Below are 21,274 nucleotides of genomic sequence, written 5' to 3'. Positions count from 1 at the left end.
TCTGTGTACAACGGTTTTTCTCAATACATGAGTCCAGATATAATTTGTGTGATGTTTGTAAATTTGTTGTACAAAAAGCTAGAAAAGAGACTAAAAGGAGACGTTTATCTGTTGTGGGAGTTAAACTATGGAATGACGCTAGGCATGGGACGATATGAAAATTTCATATCACGATATTAGTGGACAAAAATATCACGATTACGATATTATAACGATATTAGCGTGTCGCTTATAAAATTCTTTAAATGCAAGGAAAAACACTAACCGTGGATCCACTGGTTCCTTCAGAACATTTATTCTCAAATCATTCTCAACACAGTGACACTTGAGGTAGAGAACAAATAGTGTACTGTAAATGTTATGCATTACAAAGTGTAAACTATAGCACCGGTACCGGTACTTATTTGAACTTTCTTTTTTTGTAAGAAAATACTTCCCTGAGAGGCGAAAGAAATAAGTGACAAATAGAAATAAAGTGACAAAGTAGAGCCAAATGCACACTGATTGTATTACTCTCTGAAACTTTAACAGTGGCTGGCTGCCTGCTACTTAGTACGGCTCTCTGGAAAAATAATAAAATAAAGGCACTGCTCTGTAGTATACAAAACAAAAGCTGCATGGCCAACACAAAGATTGAGTGAAAATAAAGTACCACAGTAGTCAAATGCACACGGATTGTACTACTCTCTGAAAAAATATTAAATAAATAATAATAATAAAATACATGAAAAAAATAACACTGGCTTCTACCTGGCTGGTAGCCTTGTGTGACAAAAAAAATAAATAAATTAAATTAAATTAAATTAAAAAAAAAAAAAAATGGCGATAATTACAGTACCCCACGATAACGTTATCGCGGCCGTTTTTTATCGCGATATACGATAATATCGTATATCGCCCCATGCCTAAATGACGCTAACCTAGATTTACAAATGTGCAGCTCATTTTCAATTTACAAAAAAAAGATTTGTAGAGCAATCTTTGAAAGCTACAAAGGTTAATATTTATTTGTTTTGTATGCTGCTGTTCTCTGATATATATATATATATATATATATATATATATATATATATATATATATATATATATATAAAAATGTCTTTACTATTATATATGTAAACCTTATTGGTCCTTTTCTGTTTTTTCTGGTTTAGTTTTGCTATAGTTTGTTTGTACATAGGACAGGCATTAATATCAGCACTATGTTTCTGCCTTTTCAGTCACTATTTTTCAATAATGTTTGTGTTTAATGTTTGTGTTTAATGTTTGTAGAGTGATGTGACTGAATAAAGAATTTCAATCAATTTAAACTCATCTTGGACAAAAACAAACCAGGTGAGACGAGTCCTGAACCCAGCAGGTTGGAGCTCGTTAACCGTTAGCACAACATTTCATTCAACCCAAAGACCTGACACGATGGAGGAGCAGCGGCTCCACCCTGGACTCGGCCTCCACCCTCGGGTGGTGATGGGTGGGGGTGTTCAGGTGTCTCCACCCTCAGCAGCAGGGTGGGGTTGGGAGTGTTCAGGTGTCTCCACCCTCAGCAGCAGGGTGGAGGGGTTGGGAGTGTTCAGGTGTCTCCACCCTCAGCAGCAGGGTGGTGGGGTGGGGGTGTTCAGGTGCCTCCACCCTCAGCAGCAGGGTGGAGGGGTTGGGGTGTTCAGGTGTCTCCACCCTCAGCAGCAGGGTGGAGGGGTTGGGGGTGTTCAGGTGTCTCCACCCTCAGCAGCAGGGTGGAGGGGTTGGGGGTGTTCAGGTGTCTCCACCCTCAGCAGCAGGGTGGAGGGGTTGGGGGTGTTCAGGTGTCTCCACCCTCAGCAGCAGGGTGGAGGGGTTGGGGGTGTTCAGGTGTCTCCACCCTCAGCAGCAGGGTGGAGGGGTTGGGGGTGTTCAGGTGTCTCCACCCTCAGCAGCAGGGTGGAGGGGTTGGGGGTGTTCAGGTGTCTCCACCTACCTGGAAGTGGCGGAAGGTTCTGGCCCGGTCGTCACACCTGTCGGAGAAGCTCCGGAGAGTTCTGCAGAACAGCTGGAGGTCGTTGTTCTCCTCCACCCTAAAACACAACATGACCGTCAGAGGTGGAGGTGGAGTAAACCTCTAGCTGGTGTTGGTAAATCTCTAGTTAGTGTAAACTCTAGTGTGTTAGAGTCAGTAGTCATAGTTGCAGCTATAGAACAAGACTATAATAGTTAGTCTCAAATATAGCTTGGTGGTAGATATGCTGCTATAGGCTTATGCTGCAGGGGGGACCGACATGATCCGCTGGGCGGTGCCTCTCACCCTTCTTCTCCTCTCCTCTTCCCTTCCTCTCTTCTCCATTTCCATTTGTATTTATTATAAATATCTCATAGCTATCGTTTTTGTCCATCGTTCCTGTAGTTTCTTGTGCCGGCCCCCCTTTTTTCTCTTTTGTGCATGTTTGCAGGCCGGAGCCTCAGGAGCTGCGTTCTGGCCTGCGGTCCCGCCCCCCCCCCATCCCCGGTCATCCCGTTGCTGCTTCCACCTGCCTGCACCCCGCCCCCCCCCCCCCGGTCATCCCGCTGCTGCTTCCACCTGCCTGCTGTGCTGCTGACGTCCCAGACTCCCCCAGTTTGGCCTTCAGCAGGAGGGTCCCCCCTTATGATCCTGGTCCTGGTCCTGGTTTCTTCCTCCTAAAGGGGAGTTTTTCTTGCCACTGTTTGGCTTAAGATTTTTCTCCCACTAGGGGAGTTTTTACCTGCCATTGTTTATGTAATAATTGCTTGGGGATTTATGTTTATGTTGTGGGTCTCTGGAAAGCGTCTAGAGACAACTGTTGTATTAGACGCTATACAAATAAAATTGAATTGAGGTCGTTGTTCTCCTCCACCCTAAAACACAACATGATCGTCAGAGGTGGAGGTCAGGGGGGGGGGTGCGGGTGGAGGAAGAGACACAGGTGGAGGACAAGATCTTCAGACTGGAACATTAGCGTGAGAGACGGCAGGAACCTTCACTAGTTTAGTTCCTGGCTGAACTGAACACGTTTAAAGTCTGAACTTTAAGAACAGGTCAGACCACCAGGACCAAAAACCAGTCAGACCACCGGGACCAAAAACCAGTCAGACGACCGGGACCAAAAACCAGTCAGACGACCGGGACCAAAAACCAGTCAGACGACCAGGACCAAAAACCAGTCAGACCACCGGGACCAAAAACCAGTCAGTCAGACCACCAGGACCAGACCCAGACCCAGGACCAGAACCCCCTCCTCCTCCTCCAGTTAGAGGACAGATATTCCATCACCACTCTCATATATTCTCATCTATACTCTAAATATTTCCCAGAAGGCTCGGAGTAAAGAACCATCTGTCCTGTCAGTCGGCGCCGGCTGCCAGCATTCTGGTTTCTCCCTCCATCCCCCCCGACCCGACACAGAAGCTGCAGGACTTTCCAGAACACGTCAAATTAAATTCACGTCTGTGAAGTCTTTCACGGGGAAAATGTTGATCCAAGGTCGGTTCTCCGAGCTCTCAGGGGGCGGAGGCCGGCAGCTCCGCCCCCACTGGCCACAGTTACATGATGCTTTTTTAATTCAGAATTAATTATTCTGAATTAAATAATTCAGAATTAAACTATTTTACTTCCAGTTTACATGGAAATAGTAATTCTGAATTGAGGTTTCCATGGAAACACGTTTGATGGTCTTTCTCCAATTCCTCTCCAGGTCTGGGGGTTGGGAAGGTTCTGATTGGATAGGGGGGGGACCGGAAGTTAAACTACCGGAAGAAAAACTAACTACAGCTACAACTTTGATGTTTCCTGTTTCCATCTGTTCTTTTAATGATTTCTATTTATTAAATAAATGTTCTCTGCTCTTGACCAGCGTTTACTGCTGCTGCATCTTGAAACTTTGTTTGGAAAACCAGCCCAGCGGAATATAAGATCATGGAGACAGACGGGCGAGGGAACGAGCAGCGCAGAAAGACCGAAATTAATTTAAAGAGGAATGAGTGTATACATGATTGCAGAATTATTCTATTTGGAATTAAAATCGGAATAAACCAGCCACTGATTTACTCGTGTCGCAAACATCATCAGGTTTGCAGATGATGTAGCTTCCTCCCAGTGACGCGACAGAACGTGACGGCTACGGCAGTCGTTTGTGTACAAAATGTATAACAGGGCAGACAAATGCTTTTTTTAATGCTTTTTAATGCTTTTTATTATTATTATTATTATTATTATTATTATTATTATTATGCTTTTTTAATGCTTTTTTTAATGCTTTTTTATTATTAGGGCCCGAGCACCTTCAGTGCGAAGGCCCTATTGTATCTGTAGGAATTTTTCTTTCTTTCTTTCTTTCTTCTGACGAAAGGAGGGCCTTTTTGCCCCCCTAAACGTGCCCAAAAAGTCACCAAATTTTGCATGCAAGTCAGGCCTGGCGAAAAATTTGATATTTAATGGTTTACATTAATGGGCGTGGCAAAATGGCTCAATAGCGCCCCCCGGAAAACTTTGTGCCTCAAGCCCCACAATACGGTTTGACGTACATGCACGAAAATCAGTACACACCTGTATCAGTACACAACCTAAAGAAAAGTCTCTTGGCGACATGGCCGAAACCGAACAGGATGTCGGCCATTTTGAATTAATCGTGTCACTTTGGCGCAATTTATGCCATTCCTTCGGCAGTTAATACGGCCCGAATCGTAACGTGCACCCAGGTGTGTTATACATCAAAATGTGCGTCTCCATCCTGCGACTACGCGCATTACTTTTCTCTTTCAAAAGCGTTACCGTGGCGACGCTAGACGCCAAAAAGCGCGCCCACCCTTCATCTGGTTGGTTCAGACAGAAAAAACTTTGCGCCTCAAGCCCCATAATACGGTTTGACGTACATGAACGAAAATCGGTACACACTTGTATCATGTTGCAACTAAAAGAAAAGTCTCTTGGCGCCATGGCCGAAACCGAACAGGAAGTCGGCCATTTTGAACATTCTGAATTAATCGCGTAATTTTGGAGCAATATGAGCCATTCCTTCGAGAATTAATACGGCCCGAACCGTAACGTGCACCCAGGTGTGTTATACATCAAAATGTGCGTCTCTATCCTGCGACTACACGCATTACTTCTCTCTTTCAAAAGTGTTACCGTGGCGACGCTAGACGCCAACAAGCGCACCCCCCCTTCATCTGATTGGTCCATATTTGATAGTTCCCCAAAAGGCACCAAATTTGGCATGCAAGCCAGGCCTGGCGATAAATTTGATATTTCATGGTTTGCATTAATGGGCGTGGCAAAATGGCTCAACAGCGCCCCCCGGAAAACTTTGTGCCTCAAGCCCCACAATACGGTTTGATGTACATGCACGAAAATCGCTACACACCTGTATCATGTTGCAACTAAAAGAAAAGTCTCTTGGAGCCATGGCCGAAACCGAACAGGATGTCGGCCATTTTGAATAAATTGTGTCATTTTGGCGAAATTTATGCCATTCCTTCGGCAGTTAATTCAGCCCGAACCGTAACGTGCACCCAGGTGTGTTATACATCAAAATGTGCGTCTACATCCTGCGACACCACGCATTACTTTTCTCTTTCAAAAGTGTTACCGTGGCGACGCTAGACGCCAAAAGGCGCGCCCCCCCTTCATGTGATTGGTCCATATTTGATCGTTCTCCAAAAGTCACCAAATTTTGCATGCAAGCCAGACTTGGCGATAAATTTGATATTTCATGGTTTGCATTAATGGGCGTGGCTAACGGTTCAACAGCGCCCCCTAGAATACTTTTCTCTGCCATAACTTTTGAATGGTTTGACATAGAGAGTTGTGGGTGGTGTCATGGGACTCTGTAATGAGTCCTTAAGCTTCGTTGGCCTTAATTAGCCCCGCCCCTTCTTCTGATTGGTTGTCCCGATTTTCTGCTATAACTTTGGAATGGTTTGACATAGAGAGTCGTGGGTGGTGTCATCAAATTCTTTATGGAGTCCTTGACCTTCATTGGCCTGAATTAGCCCCGCCCCTTCTTCTGATTGGTTGTCCCTTTTTTCTGCTATAACTTTTGAATGGTTTGACATAGGAAGTCATGGGTGGTATCATGGGACTCTGTAATGAGTTCTTAAGCTTCGTTGGCCTTAATTAGCCCCGCCCCTTCTTCTGATTGGTTGTCCCGATTTTCTGCTATAACTTTGGAATGGTTTGACATAGAGAGTCGTGGGTGGTGTCATAAGATTCTGTATGGAGTCCTTGACCTTCATTGGCCTTAATTAGCCCCGCCCCTTCTTCTGATTGGTTGTCCCTATTTCCTACTATAACTTTTGAATGTTTTGACATAGAGAGTAGTGGGTGGTGTCATCAGATTCTGTATGGAGTCCTTGACCTTCATTGGGCTGAATTAGCCCCACCCCTTCTTCTGATTGGTTGTCCCTATTTTCTGCTATAACTTTTTAAGGGTTTGACATAGAGAGTCGTGGGTGCTGTCATTTCTGATATGCTTATTGGGGGCGGTGGACGTGAGTGCGAGGGCCCGTTCATCGCTGCTTGCAGCTTTAATTATTATTATTATGCTTTTTTTAGCTCTGGTCTTTTATGTGTCTTGATTTTATTCCCTTTATTTATGTTAGCACTTTGAGATTATTGAGATTATCATGAAAAGTGCTTTACAACTAAAATGTATTATATAAAATGTATTAAAACACAGCCTTGAGGTTTCCCGGTGGAGGATGATAAAAGACTAGACAATGTTTCATTCACTCTTACTTGTTGTGGTCTTTTTGTGAGGAAACATCCAGGCCCAAGCAACGCACAAGTTTATCTACTAGTCAGAAGCACCGACTTGTTTACTTCTTGTTTAATTAAAGTTCTTCTGATTTCCAGGCTCCCGCCGCCGCAGCCTCGTGTTCCGCTAACCTCACGACATCTTTCCTTTATGACCAAAGCCTGGCGGTCGGTGGGTTGATACCTGCAGCCCGGTTACCACGGTTACCGCTCAGAGTCGTCAAGCTGCACAATTGTTTTCTATTTTAAAAGTTATTTTATTGTGATGTTGCATGAAACAAATGTCTCTCTCTGAGTCACACACACACACACACACACACACACACACACACACACACACACACACACACACACACACACAGAGTCATTATCTCCAGTATTTTTCCGTCTCTCTCTGCCAGGATCTGCAGACGTCGTCATATAATCCAGATGTGTCTGGCCGCGGCGCGGAGCAGATGCTTCTGGCAGATTGCGGTTTCAGAGATGGAGAATTCCCCCGACGCTTGAACGCACCACATTATTCAGCGTCGGTGGATCCGACAGGGGGAACGGCCTTGTTGATGAAGAGAGTGTCGTCTAACGACTAACGAGGCCTCGTTGATGAAGAGAGTGTCGTCTAACCACCCCCTACCCTGCCTGGGTGGGGGGTGGCTGTCTGCGCTGGGGGGGCATTGCTGCCTTGGTGCTCCGTCGCTGGGCGGGGGCCCCGTGCCCCTGCGTCTGTGGGGACTCCCTGACCTTTGGGGTGTCCGCCGGGGTGGCCCAGGGGGGGGGTGCACGGGCGGGCGCGGCGGCGGGGTGGCACCATTCCCAGGTGTCTATCTCTTATGTTGTCAGTATGAATGGGGGGATGTTGGACCGTTTCCCCCTCCGTCTGGGGGCTCCGGTGCCGCCGGGGGCGCACGTGAAGGTACGGTGGGGCCCTGGCCCGGCTCGGAGGGCCGGCCCCCGTCTACTGGATGGCCGGTGGGGGAGCGTGGGCGTCCTGGCTTCGGCCCCCCCTCCTTCCCCCCCTACACGATTCATACGCACATAGGAGAAGGGGCGGGGGGTCCGGGTCGTGGGGGGCATTGTCCCGCGTGGCCCGGCACTCCCCCCTTTACACGGTTTTAACAGCACTTTAGACACTGCACATTCAACACTTATTAGTTATTTAGTTCGGGAGGGGGGGGGGGGTCGGTGTCAAATTGATAACTGGTCCTCCCCCTCCCTGTTTTTATGGCATTAATCACATGCACTCAACACCAGGGTTAGGAGGAGGTCCCACATCACCCGCGCTCCCTCGCCGGCCTGGGATAGGTGGGTCGGGGTACCCGGGCCCGGCGGGGCTCGCCGTGCAGCCTGGGGTGCCTTCTGGCGGCGCTGGACCCCCCCGGGGAGGGGGAAACGGTGCGTGATTGTGTGTCTGTGTCGGTGAGAATGCGGTGTGGAAGTGTCCTGCCATGGAGGATTTGAGCCTCCATTGGCAGGACAACAAAACGTAATCATTTATCAATATTATATTATACAAAGATGATTATTATTATTATTATTATTATTATTATTATTATTATGTATAGTATATCTTATTATTAGTATAGGTATCGGATAGGTGAATGGATGAATGAATGGGATGCCTGGGTCTGGGGCCCTCCGTTGTCGGGCCTGCACGGGTGTCGCCCTGTTGGGGGGTTCCCTCTCTCCGGGCCCGTCTCCGGTCCCCCCCGCTGCCTCCGCGGCGGGGCGCCCCTCTGGTCTTGGAGGGCCACTTTCGTGGAGGAGGGTGCGCCTGCCCGCGTCGGCGGCCGGGCGGCTCTGTCTCTCCGGGCAGGCTGGCCCCCTGCCGGGTCGCGGTCCGCCGCCGCGGGATCTCTGGCTGCTTCTTCCCGCGCCGTGGGGAGGAGGGGGGCCTCGCTGGCGGTGGGTTGCCTCCCTCCTTCTCCCCTCTGTGGGGTTGCAGGTGGTCTGGGTTCTTCCTCGTCGGCCTCTGGTCTCGCAGGTGGCGGGGTTGCCTCCTCCCCCTCCCCCACTATAGATACACTTCAGGTGGAGCTTTGTTTGGTTTATCTCTCACACACACACACACACACACACACACACACACACACACACACACACACACACACACACACACACACACACACACACACACACACACACACACACACACACACACACACACACACACACACACACACACACACACACACACACACACACACACACACACACACACACACACACACACACACACGCACACACAGGCTTGTTCACTTGCATGTTTGCTCTGTAGTTTTTGGGGTTAGTTAGCGGTAGCTTAGCTCAGACTGTGATTTGGGTCGATTGCTGCTTGTGTTTTGGTCGGCTCCGTGTTGGTTTTGTTGGTTTTGTGTTTTTTGATGCAGATTTCCAGTGCTTGATGTGTGCCTCCGTGTGTGCCTGCTTCATGGATTGGCAGTGGATGTCACACCCCCACCCCAAAAAAAAAAAGCAGAAGCATCTTCCTCACTTTGGTACAGAAGCGAGGAAGAGGACGGAGGACGCCTCCCTCCTCCCGGGTCGGTGGACCGGGACCACAAACGTAAACAGATGACACGGCGTCTGCCGGCCGGTGCCAGCGGCGCCGCCGCCCCCAGCCATCACCGGTCCTGTCACATCCCATCCGTCCCGCATCACTCCCAGAGTTCACCTGGGTTTTCCACTACGCCTTGAATTAGACTCGTTAGGAAACGATGAATGTTCAACCGCGACCTTGAGAAAACATCAGCTCATCAGGACGCAGGTCGACGCCCACAAACCGCCGCCAGGCGTGTGTTCGGGCGGCGGCAGTGGCGGCGTTAGCGTTGGCTCGTACCTGGACAGGAAGCTGCAGAAGTTCTGCAGGTCGTCGGAGTCCAGCACCACGTTGAGACGGCTGACCGACGCCTCCCGGCTCCGCCCCTCCTGCAGGACACAGACTCCGCCCATTAGTGAGGCCACGCCCACAACCGTTCTGTTTACAGGTTATGACGGGCCGGGGTCAGGGGTGTGCAAACAAGGGTACCTCACGATTCGATTATTTCGATTATTGGTGCCACGATTCTTTGATTACTGTGATTTTTAATGCTTTTTTCCATACAAGATTGATTTTGTCTTCATCTGTGGCTAAATTTGTAAATAAAAAGCCAATCAATTAACTCAGTTCCTCTAACAACACTCATTAAGTAAATAACAAGGTTTTTTGAACATTTGACATTTATTTTATGACTATGTAAACATTTGCTCTTTGACTTCCTTAACTTTGACCAGGGAAAGCTGCACTTGCATGAGAGCGCCCTCTATTGGCGGAAAACACTGAAAACGGTCACGCCCTGGATTTAATGAGTTCATTAATTCAAGTAAACAAGATATGAACTTAGTGTAAACATATCTGCCATATTTACAGTGAACAATAAGAAATGTGCATTCTTGAAAATGAAATGATTCAGCAGCTTATTCAGTCTGGAATCTGGATAGGATAACTTACATTTTTTTTATTAATCGATTCCAAATCGTCACGTGACGCATCGCGATGCATCGACACATCGATGATTTGCCAGCCATCATGCGCAGCGCCACCTGCAGTCTGTTTCCTGCACGGCTGTGCGTCAGGATGAAAGAGACGTGTCGAGCCACCGTGCCACTAAATTTATCAGAACCATGTTTGAGGCACAAATGACTTGTACATTTATTGAATGCGATTTTTTACGGTTCACATAGACCAGGGGTCGGCAACCCAAAATGTTGAAAGAGCCATATTGGACAAAAAAAAAAACAAAAATAAAAAAAACACGAAAAACAAATGTTTCTGGAGCGGCAAAAAATTAAAAGTCTTGTATCATCTTAAAATGAAGACAACACATGCTGCATGTTTCTATATTAGTTAGAACTGGGTCCTCGGCTGCAAATGTAGCATGTTAATGTCTTTCCACATGACTCTTTTTGTTATGCAAATCTATGGAAGAGTATTAGGGCCAGGCAGGAAAAAAAATCTAAATAATATTTTAGCGGAGGAAGATTTTTTTTTTCATTATGCACTTCGAGAAAAAAGTCAAAATGTCGAGAAAAAAAGTCAAAATGTTGAGAAAAAAAGTCAAAATGTTGAGAAAAAGGTCAAAATGTCGAGAGAAAAAAAGTCAAAATGTTGAGAAAAAAAGTCAAAATGTTGAGAAAAAGGTCAAAATGTCGAGAAAAAGGTCAAAATGTCGAGAAAAAAGGAACAGTTTCGACTTTGTTCTTGAGATTGTATTTCAACATTAATCTCGACATTTCGACTTTTTGTCTCAAAGTGCATAATGAAAAAAGAATCTTCCCCTCTCAAATATTTTTTCTCCTGCATGGCCCTGATTCTCTTCAGTACAAATCTTCGTTAACAGAAATGTTGAAATGTAATATTTATTCTACACATTTTTACAGCGTTGGAAGACGTTCAGAATGTTTGTGTCATGTTTGTCCTACAGAAAACAACCAAAAATATATTCCCCTCCCCCATCGATTTCCATTTTCAACATTTTTGAAAAAGCTCCAGGAGCCACTAGGGCGCCGCTAAAGAGACGCAGCTCTAGAGCCGCGGGTTGCTAATCCCCGACATAGACTAATTCATTTTCGCTCTGAGCCCTTTCGCCCTTATAGCAATGTGTGTGAGGGTCGAGCATTACGCACGGCTGTCACCACGCAATTTATATTCTTACTCAGCAGCTAGACTGATTGTTACCTTGTCACGATAAATAATCAATCTGGTGCTATTCATCACTCCATACCATCTGAAGATGGAAGTATGATTTATGAACGTAGTACCTACAAATACCTGGGTAATGGCTCACTTACGGAACACATACAGGACTGTCTCAGAAAATTAGAATATTGTGATAAAGTTCTTTATTTTCTGTAATGCAATTAAAAAAACTAAAATGTCATACATTCTGGATTCATTTCAAATCAACTGAAATATTGCAAGCCTTTTATTATTTTAATATTGCTGATTATGGTTTACAGATTAAGATTAAGATTCCCAGAATATTCAAATTTTTTTTCTTAAGCTGTAAACCTGATCAGCAATATCAAAATAATAAAAGGCTTGCAATATTTCAGTTGATTTGTAATGAATCTAGAATGTATAACATTTTTGTTTTTGTAATTGCATTACAGAAAATCACAATATTCTAATTTTCTGAGACAGTCCTGTAAGTCTGATATGTGATGACATGAGTCTGGCTTCATTTCACCACCTCACCTGCGTCGCCAGTTCCCCAGATCTTCAAAATGTTCCTGCGCCAGGATCAAAGTTTGCGTAAAGATACCTGTACGCACATTTTCCAGTTACGTTTTTTTTAATAAATCCCAACCTTTGCGTAAATAATCCCCTGTTTTGTAGCACGCAAGCTTTATAAATAAGGCCCCAGGACAGTCGTCTAACATGTCCTAGTTTCATCATCCTGGTTCATAAACACACAAACGCATTCAACTCTGACCCGCGACAACGGAAACAAGTCCCGTTTCCATGGTGACGGTTAGACTAAAGTGTCCTGTGATGGACGTGTCAGGTGTCTTCAGTCAGTCGGACTGTTTAAAGGGTTAAAAGTGTCTCTGCTGGTACCGTGGTGTCAAAACTAGACACCACTAGACAGGTGGACACGTCTTTTCCGTCCAGTTTTATTTTTGTATTTTTAAAGATTCTGTTGAACTGGATGAAAAAGTGACGTCTGTTTAGTTTCAGTGGAAGATTAATTATTATAATTATTATAATAATTATTCCTTCAGTCTGGATCATTGTGGGTTTTCCCTGAGTGGAACCAGAACATCTGTCCACATGTGTCTCTGACAGACTTTGCACTTCGACAAAAAAGTGGAAATGTCAAGAAAAAGGGCAAAATTTCGACTTTATTCTTGAAATTATACTTCAATATTATTCCCGACATTTCGACTTTTTTCTCAACATTTCAATTTTTTTCTCGAAATGCACAATAAAAAAAAAATCTTCCCCTTTCAAATATTTTTCCTCCTGAATGGCCCTGATACTCTTCCCGTCCTTGACCCAGTACCAGGGACCTGAACCGGTCCAGGACCCGTCTCTGAGTCTCGTGTTCTTCAGGGTTCCTACACATTTTTCAAGGTCAAATTCAAGCACTTTCAAGCACTTTCAAGGGTCATTTTCAAAATCTTAAAGCACCTTATCGCTGGGGTAAAATATGTACAGGAATATTTATACTCATGATTATTTTTTCCAATTTTTATCACCAATATGTACATTGTATCGTGCTGTAAACATCTAGTTATGTTTCATCTTACTAAACTAACTAAAATTCCAGCAATTTTCAGGCCTTGAAAACACGACATTGAAATTGAAGCACTTTCCAGGATTTCCAGCCCCCGTAGGAACCCTGGTTAGTCTGAAGTCTGAGGACTGAGACGTGTCTCTGTCTCCCCCTGCTGGAGGACAGACATCCTTCCATCTCCACTGAGCAGAAAAACAGAACAACGTGGACTCACGGAGACTTGGGAGACTTGGGAGAGCAGGAACTCCAGCTGGAAGTTCAGGTCGGAGCAGGAACCGGAAACACAGACCTGGACCAGCTCAGGTCCACCTGGAACCAGGACACGGAAACCTCGTCAACAACACACTTTCACTCACAACACAGGAAATATGACGTTTTCAAAGGCAGCAGCTTTATTTAAATGATATTTTATAATTAATAAATATATAAATATAATTAATAAAAGCATTGATAATGTACAAAGTGTTCAACAGATTGTTACCTAGTAAAATTGTAAGCATGTTTAAAATAAGGGTAAGTAGATATGAGCTTCCAGGGAAACATATGATTGAAAAACCAGAGTCTAGGACTAAAATTAAAGATCAATGTATTACTGTAAGGGGTGTAAATATATGGAATGCACTTGATGAAAAATTGAAGATGTGCCAGTCGATTCATGCATTCAAACGTTTGTTTAAGTTTAATGTGTTTGAAAAATATGAGGGATCCAGTAGATGATACTATTACGGAATTATGTTCGGGATTGTGTAAACAATATGATCTATTTTTTTTTGTACTATGTTTTGTATGTTTGATCTGAATAAGTTGATCATGTGAGAAGGGTCGGCGTAAATAAGCAATAGCTTCAGCCTATTCCTTTTCGGTTAGGTCTCTTTATTATGTGAACTAATGCTTTCTGGTTGTGTCTACATTATGAATGACCTGGCCGAAATAAATATATCTTCTTTCATTCATTCATTTTTATAGCATTGAATGAAGTGAAATGTATTACATTTGCAGATGATACAAACCTGTTCTGTTCAGGACCAGACATTAAATAATGATTGAAAACAGCAGAGAGGGACTTGATCATGTTAAAAAAAATGGTTTGATATCAATAAATTATCCTTAAATTAAAATAAAACAAAATTCATGGTGTTCGTGGTGTTAGAACTAATTGTGAAATAAAATTTAAACTAAATGGAGTCGGAATTGAAAGAGTATATGAAACAACATTTCTGGGAGTAATTATAGATCCTAAACTATGTTGGAAGCCACATATTGATTACATTAGACAGAAATTGTCAAGATCTATTGGTATTATTTACAAAACAAGAGATCTGTTGGACAAAAAATGTCTGTACATATTGTATTTTTCTCTTCTAAAGCCACACATGTCATATTGTGAGGATTTGGGGAAACACATGCAGAATTTATATAGACCCTATAGTTAAACTCCAGAAAAGAGTTATAAGAATAAATAAAGTTTCTTTATTTATTATTCTTAATAAATGATTTATAGAGTCGGGCACATTAAAATTCATAGATATTGTTTATTTAAAAACATTAGAAATATTATTCGAGTTAAGAATAAAAGCCTTTCTACTTGTATTCAACATTTCTTCAGATTAAAAGAAACAAATTATAATTTAAGAAGGCTAAGGGTCTTTGAAACCTGTTATGTGAGGACTGATGTTAAATACAGATGTGTTTCATTTTTGAGAGTCAAATTATGGGATGGACTTTGTGATTAACTGAAATTATGTAGATCTCTGTTGAGTTTTAAAAAAATCTTTAAGGATTACAATGCAAAATGATGTGAATATAATGTAATTATGCAGAGCGATTTAGAGTAAATGTTCTTTTCTTTCTTTTGTATTACTGATAAACTGGGTTATAAGTTAAGCTTCGGCTTCAGCGACTCCTTTTTCAGTTACACAGAGTTTGTGTTTTATTGTTTATTGTGTGAAACTGATTAGTGTAAATATGTAGGATAATGTTTTTGTTAGTTACATGCACACAAGTTAAGTTGCATATAATGTAACCGAAATAAACCATTCATTCATTCATTCAAACAGAAGATTTATTCTGACTCCATGGATGGGCAATATTTTACCGTTCACGATTTACCGTCAAAAAAAATCCCCACGATAAGAATTTGTATCTCGCAGTAAAAACGATAAATTCCCCTAGATGACGTTTTTGTGTAAAACTGATTTATTGTTCTGCATTAAATCCACGCACAACGTACGTGAAGAAAGAAAGAAAGAAAGAAAGAAAGAAAGAAAGAAAGAAAGAAAGAAAGAAAGAAAGAAAGAAAGAAAGAAAGAAAGAAAGAAAGAAAGAAAGAAAGAAAGAAAGAAAGAAAGAAAGAAAGAAAGAAAGAAAGAAAGAAAGAAAGAAAGAAAGAAAGAAAGAAAGAAAGAAAGAAAGAAAGAAAGAAAGAAAGAAAGAAAGAAAGAAAGAAAGATTCCCATTATTTTATCGTTATCAGGATAAATGCCAGAAATTATGGTGATGCATTTTTTAGTCCATACCGCCCATCCCTAGTGGATGGATGGATGGATGGATGGATGGATGGATGGATGGATAGACGGACGGACGGACGGACGGACGGACGGACGGACGGACGGACGGACGGACGGACGGACGGACGGACGGACGGACGGACGGACGGACGGATGGATGGATGGATGGATCTCTTACTGCTCTGCAGCTTCTTCCTGCTGCAGCTCCTCAGGCTGATTCCGCTCATCTGGTTCTGCAGCTTCAGGTCGTCCTCCATCTCCTCCACCTCCTCCACCAGCCCGGCCAGCAGAACCTCCCTCCCTCGGCCCGCCGCCCGGCCGCACAGATACGCCCTGAGGACGCAGACAAGGAGCTTTTAATACCATTTACTATCTATTTATTACTCTTTTAAGACCCAAACCAGGAGCTTTTAAAACCTGGACCTCACCTGGAGGTCTGGAGAACACCTGTTTGTGGTCCTGGTCTTGTCTTGTCTCTGGTCTCGTCAGGTCTCTGGTCTCGTCAGGTCTCGTCAGGTCTCTGGTCTCGTCAGGTCTCGTCAGGTCTCGTCAGGTCTCGTCAGGTCTCTGGTCTCGTCAGGTCTCGTCAGGTCTCTGGTCTCGTCAGGTCTCGTCAGGTCTCTGGTCTCGTCAGGTCTCGTCAGGTCTCGTCAGGTCTCGTCAGGTCTCGTCAGGTCTCTGGTCTCGTCAGGTCTCGTCAGGTCTCTGGTCTCGTCAGGTCTCGTCAGGTCTCGTCAGGTCTCGTCAGGTCTCAGGTCTCGGATCATTGGTGACAGAATCTGGTATCAGCAGTTCTTCCTCTGGTTAATGTACAGTTTTGTAAACTATTGACTATCTGATTTAATGTTTTGGTGCATCTGCATGTGTCTGTATTTAATTACAGTTTAGTGTTTTATTTCATTTTATTTGTTATTTACTGTCTAATTATGTCTTGCCGCTTTTAATGTAAAGCACTTTGAATTACCTTGTGTTGAATTGTGCTATAGAAATAAACTTGCCTTGCCTATAACGGCCTTGATTGAATAAATGTATGAATAATATTTGCATGTAGTTGTGATTGATTAAGCATCAGGTCCATTTCAGTGAAGCTGATATACGGTTTAAATCTACGGAAGAGTGTTAGGGCCAGGCAGGAGAAAAAATATCTGAGAGGGGAAAATTTTTTTTTTTATTGTGCAAAAGTCAAAATGTTGAGAAAAAAGTCAAAATGTTGAGAAAAAAAGTCAAAATGTTGAGAAAAAAGTCAAAATGTTGAGAAAAAAAGTCAAAATGTTGAGAAAAAAGTCAAAATGTTGAGAAAAAAGTCAAAATGTGGAGAAAAAAGTCAAAATGTTGAGAAAAAAGTCAAAATGTTGAGAAAAAAGTCAAAATGTTGAGGAAAAAAGTCAAAATGTCGAGAAAAAAGTCAAAATGTCGAGAATAATGTTGAAAAACAATTTCAAGAATAAAGTCGAAATTTCGTGAATAAAGTTGAAATGTCTCGACTACTAACTAGTCCTGAATCAACTATCAATCGAATCAAAGCGTGATAATCAATTCTGAATCTTAAGAATCGTAATCGAATCGATTCTTGACATTTGAATGGATCCCCAGCCCTAATTTCTAGTAAGTTCAACATCATCATCCACTTCTCTGTGTTATTGAGCTGCAGTTGAAAACAAGCTCATATGGAAACTAGAACCAGGATGATTCTACAATCACGCAGGATCAGGACAGAACTGGGTTTCTGTTTGGTCTGGAGATGAATCGGTCCTGGTCTTGATACTCTGGTCTTATTTTGGTCTTATTTTGGTCCTGATGCCGGTGGTCTGGACTGTATGTGTCTGGGTTTAACTCACATGGCTTCCGGACTGGTCCTGGTCTAGGTGGTCTGGACTACAAGTCTCCACCTGTATCTGCGTTTAACTCACATGGCCTCCCTGACTGGTCCTGGTCCTGGTCCTGGTCTAGGTGGTCTGGACTGTATCTGGGTTTAACTCACATGGCCTCCCTGACTGGTCCTGGTCCTGGTCCTGGTCTAGGTGGTCTGGACTGTATCTGGGTTTAACTCACATGGCCTCCCGTACCGGTCCCTCCAGCTGCAGATCCAGGTTCTGGTTGCAGACGTCTCTCTGTCGTTGTAGCAGCTGCACCTCCTCCTGCAGCTGCTGCACCTGCAGCTGCAGCTTCTCCACCTCCTGGCTCATGTTCTGGCTCATGTTCTGGGGGAGATACCGGGACGATTCAGGGGTTAAAGACACCAGGGGCCTCATGTACTAAGAGTGCGTGGATTTCAACGTGAAACCGTGCGTGAAATTTACACGAACGCAAAAATTCCGATGTACAAAACTGTGCGTTCGCCCAAATCCACGCAGGTTTCTCTGTACATCCCAATCAGCGAGGATTGAGCGCACATGCAGGAGCACAACCCTCCGCCCTGTCTCTTCCCTCAAATAGTTTGACTAAGATAATGAAGTTAATTATCCATTAAAAACCACTCATCCTAACAAGAAATTTGCAAAAACAGGCAAAGCATATTAAAAAAAAACATCGGCTCTGAGCTGGAATACATTTATTTGGGGGCATTTCTTCTGATTTCAGCTGCATTATGGGTAATGCTGTTCTTTGCTTTGCGTTCCGTGAAGAGTTTTGGTTTTATAATGATCGTACGAGTTTGTGACTGCGGTCACGCCATCTCCGCTTCGGAGAGGCAGTCGCGCTATCTACGCTTGGAAATCAATTGCCCGTCTACATCACGTTGTACGGTAAAGCGTGTGGACGGCTTCAAAGCGGTTATTATTATTATTTTCATGTCTTGAAATAGATACATATGTCATTACTTTTTGTAGTTTTACTAAAGTCTAACAAAATGATAAAAAAAAAGCAAAACCAATCGCCAATTCAGAATCCCATTCATTTCTATATAGGCAGATTTTAAATACTCATTAAAAAAACAAATCAAATTGTTTTCAGCAAACTGCAACATATTCTTGTTCATCATGTCCTCAGGTACCTCTGACATCATTTTCAAGTTCTTTTACTGTAGCATTTTCTAATAATTACATGCTAAAATCATACCCAATACACAGGTATATAAGCAGATAAAAAAAATTAATTACTATTAGTATTATATTGGGTATATACCGTATATATATATATATATATATATATATATATATATATATATATATATATATATATATATATATATATATATATATATATATATATATATACACATACATACATACATACACACACACACACACACACACACACACACACACACACACACACACACACACACACACACACACACACACACACACACACACACACACACACACACACACACACACACACACACACACACACACACATCAGAAAGATTACATTACAAATGAAACAAATTAATGTATTTATCTCTGCTCTGGTTCTGCCGTCTGGACCGGTCCTGCGCTTTAAAAAAAAAAGAAATCCTTATTTATTTATTCATTTTATTTATTTTTTTGGCTGCTATCTCTCTCCTAAAATAACCATCATTGTAGAAAACCATCACACTCATACACACCCACATATACGGCCACATAGGAGAAATCTGAGCAAAAACATTGATTTTGTTATTTTGTACTGTTTTTTTGTGTCTGTTTTGTTTGTTTTCTAGCATCCCCTCTTATCCTGCACGCATTTTAATTGTGCGCACTTGTATTGTTACCTGAGTTACATTTACTCTGTTACATTTACTTGAGTAGGTTTTGGGAAATGTTGTACTTTTAGGAGTAGTTTTGAATCACTATACTTTTTACTTTTACTTGAGTAGATTTGTGAAGAAGAAACTGTTCCTCTTACTCCGCTACATTAGGCTACGTTGAGCTGTTACTTTTCTTTTATCCCTTTTATCCACGTACACGTCAATCTCATGACATCACTGGGTGATTCTTTGGTATAAATGTTAGTTTTTGCATGTTTTGTCACATTTACACAGACTCAAACACACACAGAGTTTCTATGAGTTCATGTTTGTTCTAGTTCTGCTGGTTAAAAAAGAAAAGTACAAAGGCTGGAAATTTTGTGCTACTTGTGCTTAATTAATTTTGTTATTATGTTATTCTATTTATTTTATTATTTATTAAAGTACTTGCATTTACTTTAAGCTTATTTTAATTTAAGCTATTTTTTATTAATTTGAATTTATTTTATTGATTTAATTTGCCTGAAGATGATTATTTTGTACTTTTACCTGTTTGAATGGTAAAAAAAACGTTACGTTACTCAATAGTTACTCAGTATTTGAGTAGTTTTTTTCACCAAGTACTTTTTTACTTTTACTCCAGTAATTATTTGGATGACTACTTTTTACTTCTACTTGAGTCATATTATTCTGAAGTAACAGTACTTTTACTTGAGTACAAGTTTTGGCTCCTCTACCAGCTCTGCTAATATGTAACCTCTAATAAACTAATATGTACCCACGTGATCCAATTAGTTTCAGCTGTGTGGAAAAGAAAACAGAGGAGAAGCTTCTTACTATTATGTTAAAATAAAGACTTTGTAAAGGAAAAAAAAAAATTTGTATATAACTTCTTCTCAAAAAAAAATACGTAAAGGCTGAGGAAATTATGTATTATAACTTATTTTAAGCAGACACATTTAGTCGGTCAGTCTGTTCCCATGACAACCTTAATAACGTTAATTAGGATGAAACACCTGAATCACAGCTGATTTAATGAAACAGCGGCAGAAAACCCGAATTAACTCACGTAGAAGTGGCGTATTGTTCTTAAAATCACCTTTTTATAATGCTGCGGTTCCGTTGAAGTCAAAAATGTAAAAGAATAAGGTATTCCCGGTGAATTGGAGGTTTTAGAGCCGGTTTTTACTCCCCCTGTGATGAGTTTATGAGGTTTAACAACGTAAACAGTCCGAGCCTCCCGCTCTGCGGACTGTACCAACTCCTCCGTCCTGACGGGGGGAACCAAACCTATTAAAGTCGGTTAAAGAGTGTCAATGTGCTTCAATTGACATATTTACCAGCATTATTAATGTAGATAACTGCTCTGAGACCATATTATACGTTTTTCAGCTTTTGAAATACTTTTGTTTTCAAACAAAAGTGACTTTTTTTAAACACTTCCCCCCTACGGACAAGGTTCTGGGACACAACAGCTGTAAAATGAATAAATCTTTATTGACAATGATCACAATATACAGGACTGTCTCAGAAAATTTGAATATTGTGATTTTCTGTAATGGAATTAAAAAAAACAAAAATGTCATACCTTCTGGATTCATTACAAATCAACTGAAATATTGCAAGCCTTTTATTATTTTAATATTGCTGATCATGGTTTACAGCTTAAGAAAACTAAAATATCCTATCTCAAAAAATTTGAATATTCTGGGAATCTTAATCTTAAAATGTAAGCCATAATCAGCAATATTAAAATAATAAAAGGCTTGCAATATTTCAGTTAATTTGTAATGAATCCAGAATGGATGACATTTTTGTTTTTTTAATCGCATTACAGAAAATAAAGAACTTTATCACAATATTCCCAATTTTCTGAGACAGTCCTGTGGAACAGTAATTAAACATCTTCTCGTAAGGATGATAGTATACTTAGTAGACATAATATGAGATTCTGTCAAATATAGAGCTATATAAAAAAACAATTAACTATATATTGAAATAAAAGACCAACAGGGGTTTTTATAAAGTGCAAACTATAAAAGTATCACAGTATTTAAAATCAGGCAAACAAAAGTGCCAAAAA

The 21,274-nt window shown here is 42.0% G+C and overlaps 1 protein-coding gene across 1 annotated transcript in view; it reads right to left on the bottom strand.

Annotated features, from left to right (window-relative positions):
- Window positions 1-20,420, bottom strand: part of cenpp (centromere protein P) — a 164,746-nt gene extending 144,326 nt beyond the window's left edge. Inside the window, exons 1-6 of the mRNA XM_061726597.1 lie at window positions 20,291-20,420; window positions 17,574-17,722; window positions 15,700-15,854; window positions 13,229-13,323; window positions 9,576-9,664; window positions 1,955-2,051 (exon numbers count right to left, since the gene is read on the bottom strand). Of these exons, the coding sequence (XP_061582581.1) occupies window positions 1,955-2,051; window positions 9,576-9,664; window positions 13,229-13,323; window positions 15,700-15,854; window positions 17,574-17,719 (582 nt within the window). The 5' untranslated portion in view covers window positions 17,720-17,722; window positions 20,291-20,420. The remainder of the gene's footprint in view (window positions 1-1,954; window positions 2,052-9,575; window positions 9,665-13,228; window positions 13,324-15,699; window positions 15,855-17,573; window positions 17,723-20,290) is intronic.
- Between the last annotated feature and the right edge of the window lie 854 nt (window positions 20,421-21,274).

The sequence above is a fragment of the Cololabis saira genome, chromosome 8 (genome assembly GCF_033807715.1).
Source record: "Cololabis saira isolate AMF1-May2022 chromosome 8, fColSai1.1, whole genome shotgun sequence".
NCBI classification, from domain to species: Eukaryota; Metazoa; Chordata; class Actinopteri; order Beloniformes; family Belonidae; genus Cololabis; species Cololabis saira.
Note: the sequence above shows the minus strand (reverse complement) of the source record. Positions and strands in the feature narration are given on the sequence as shown.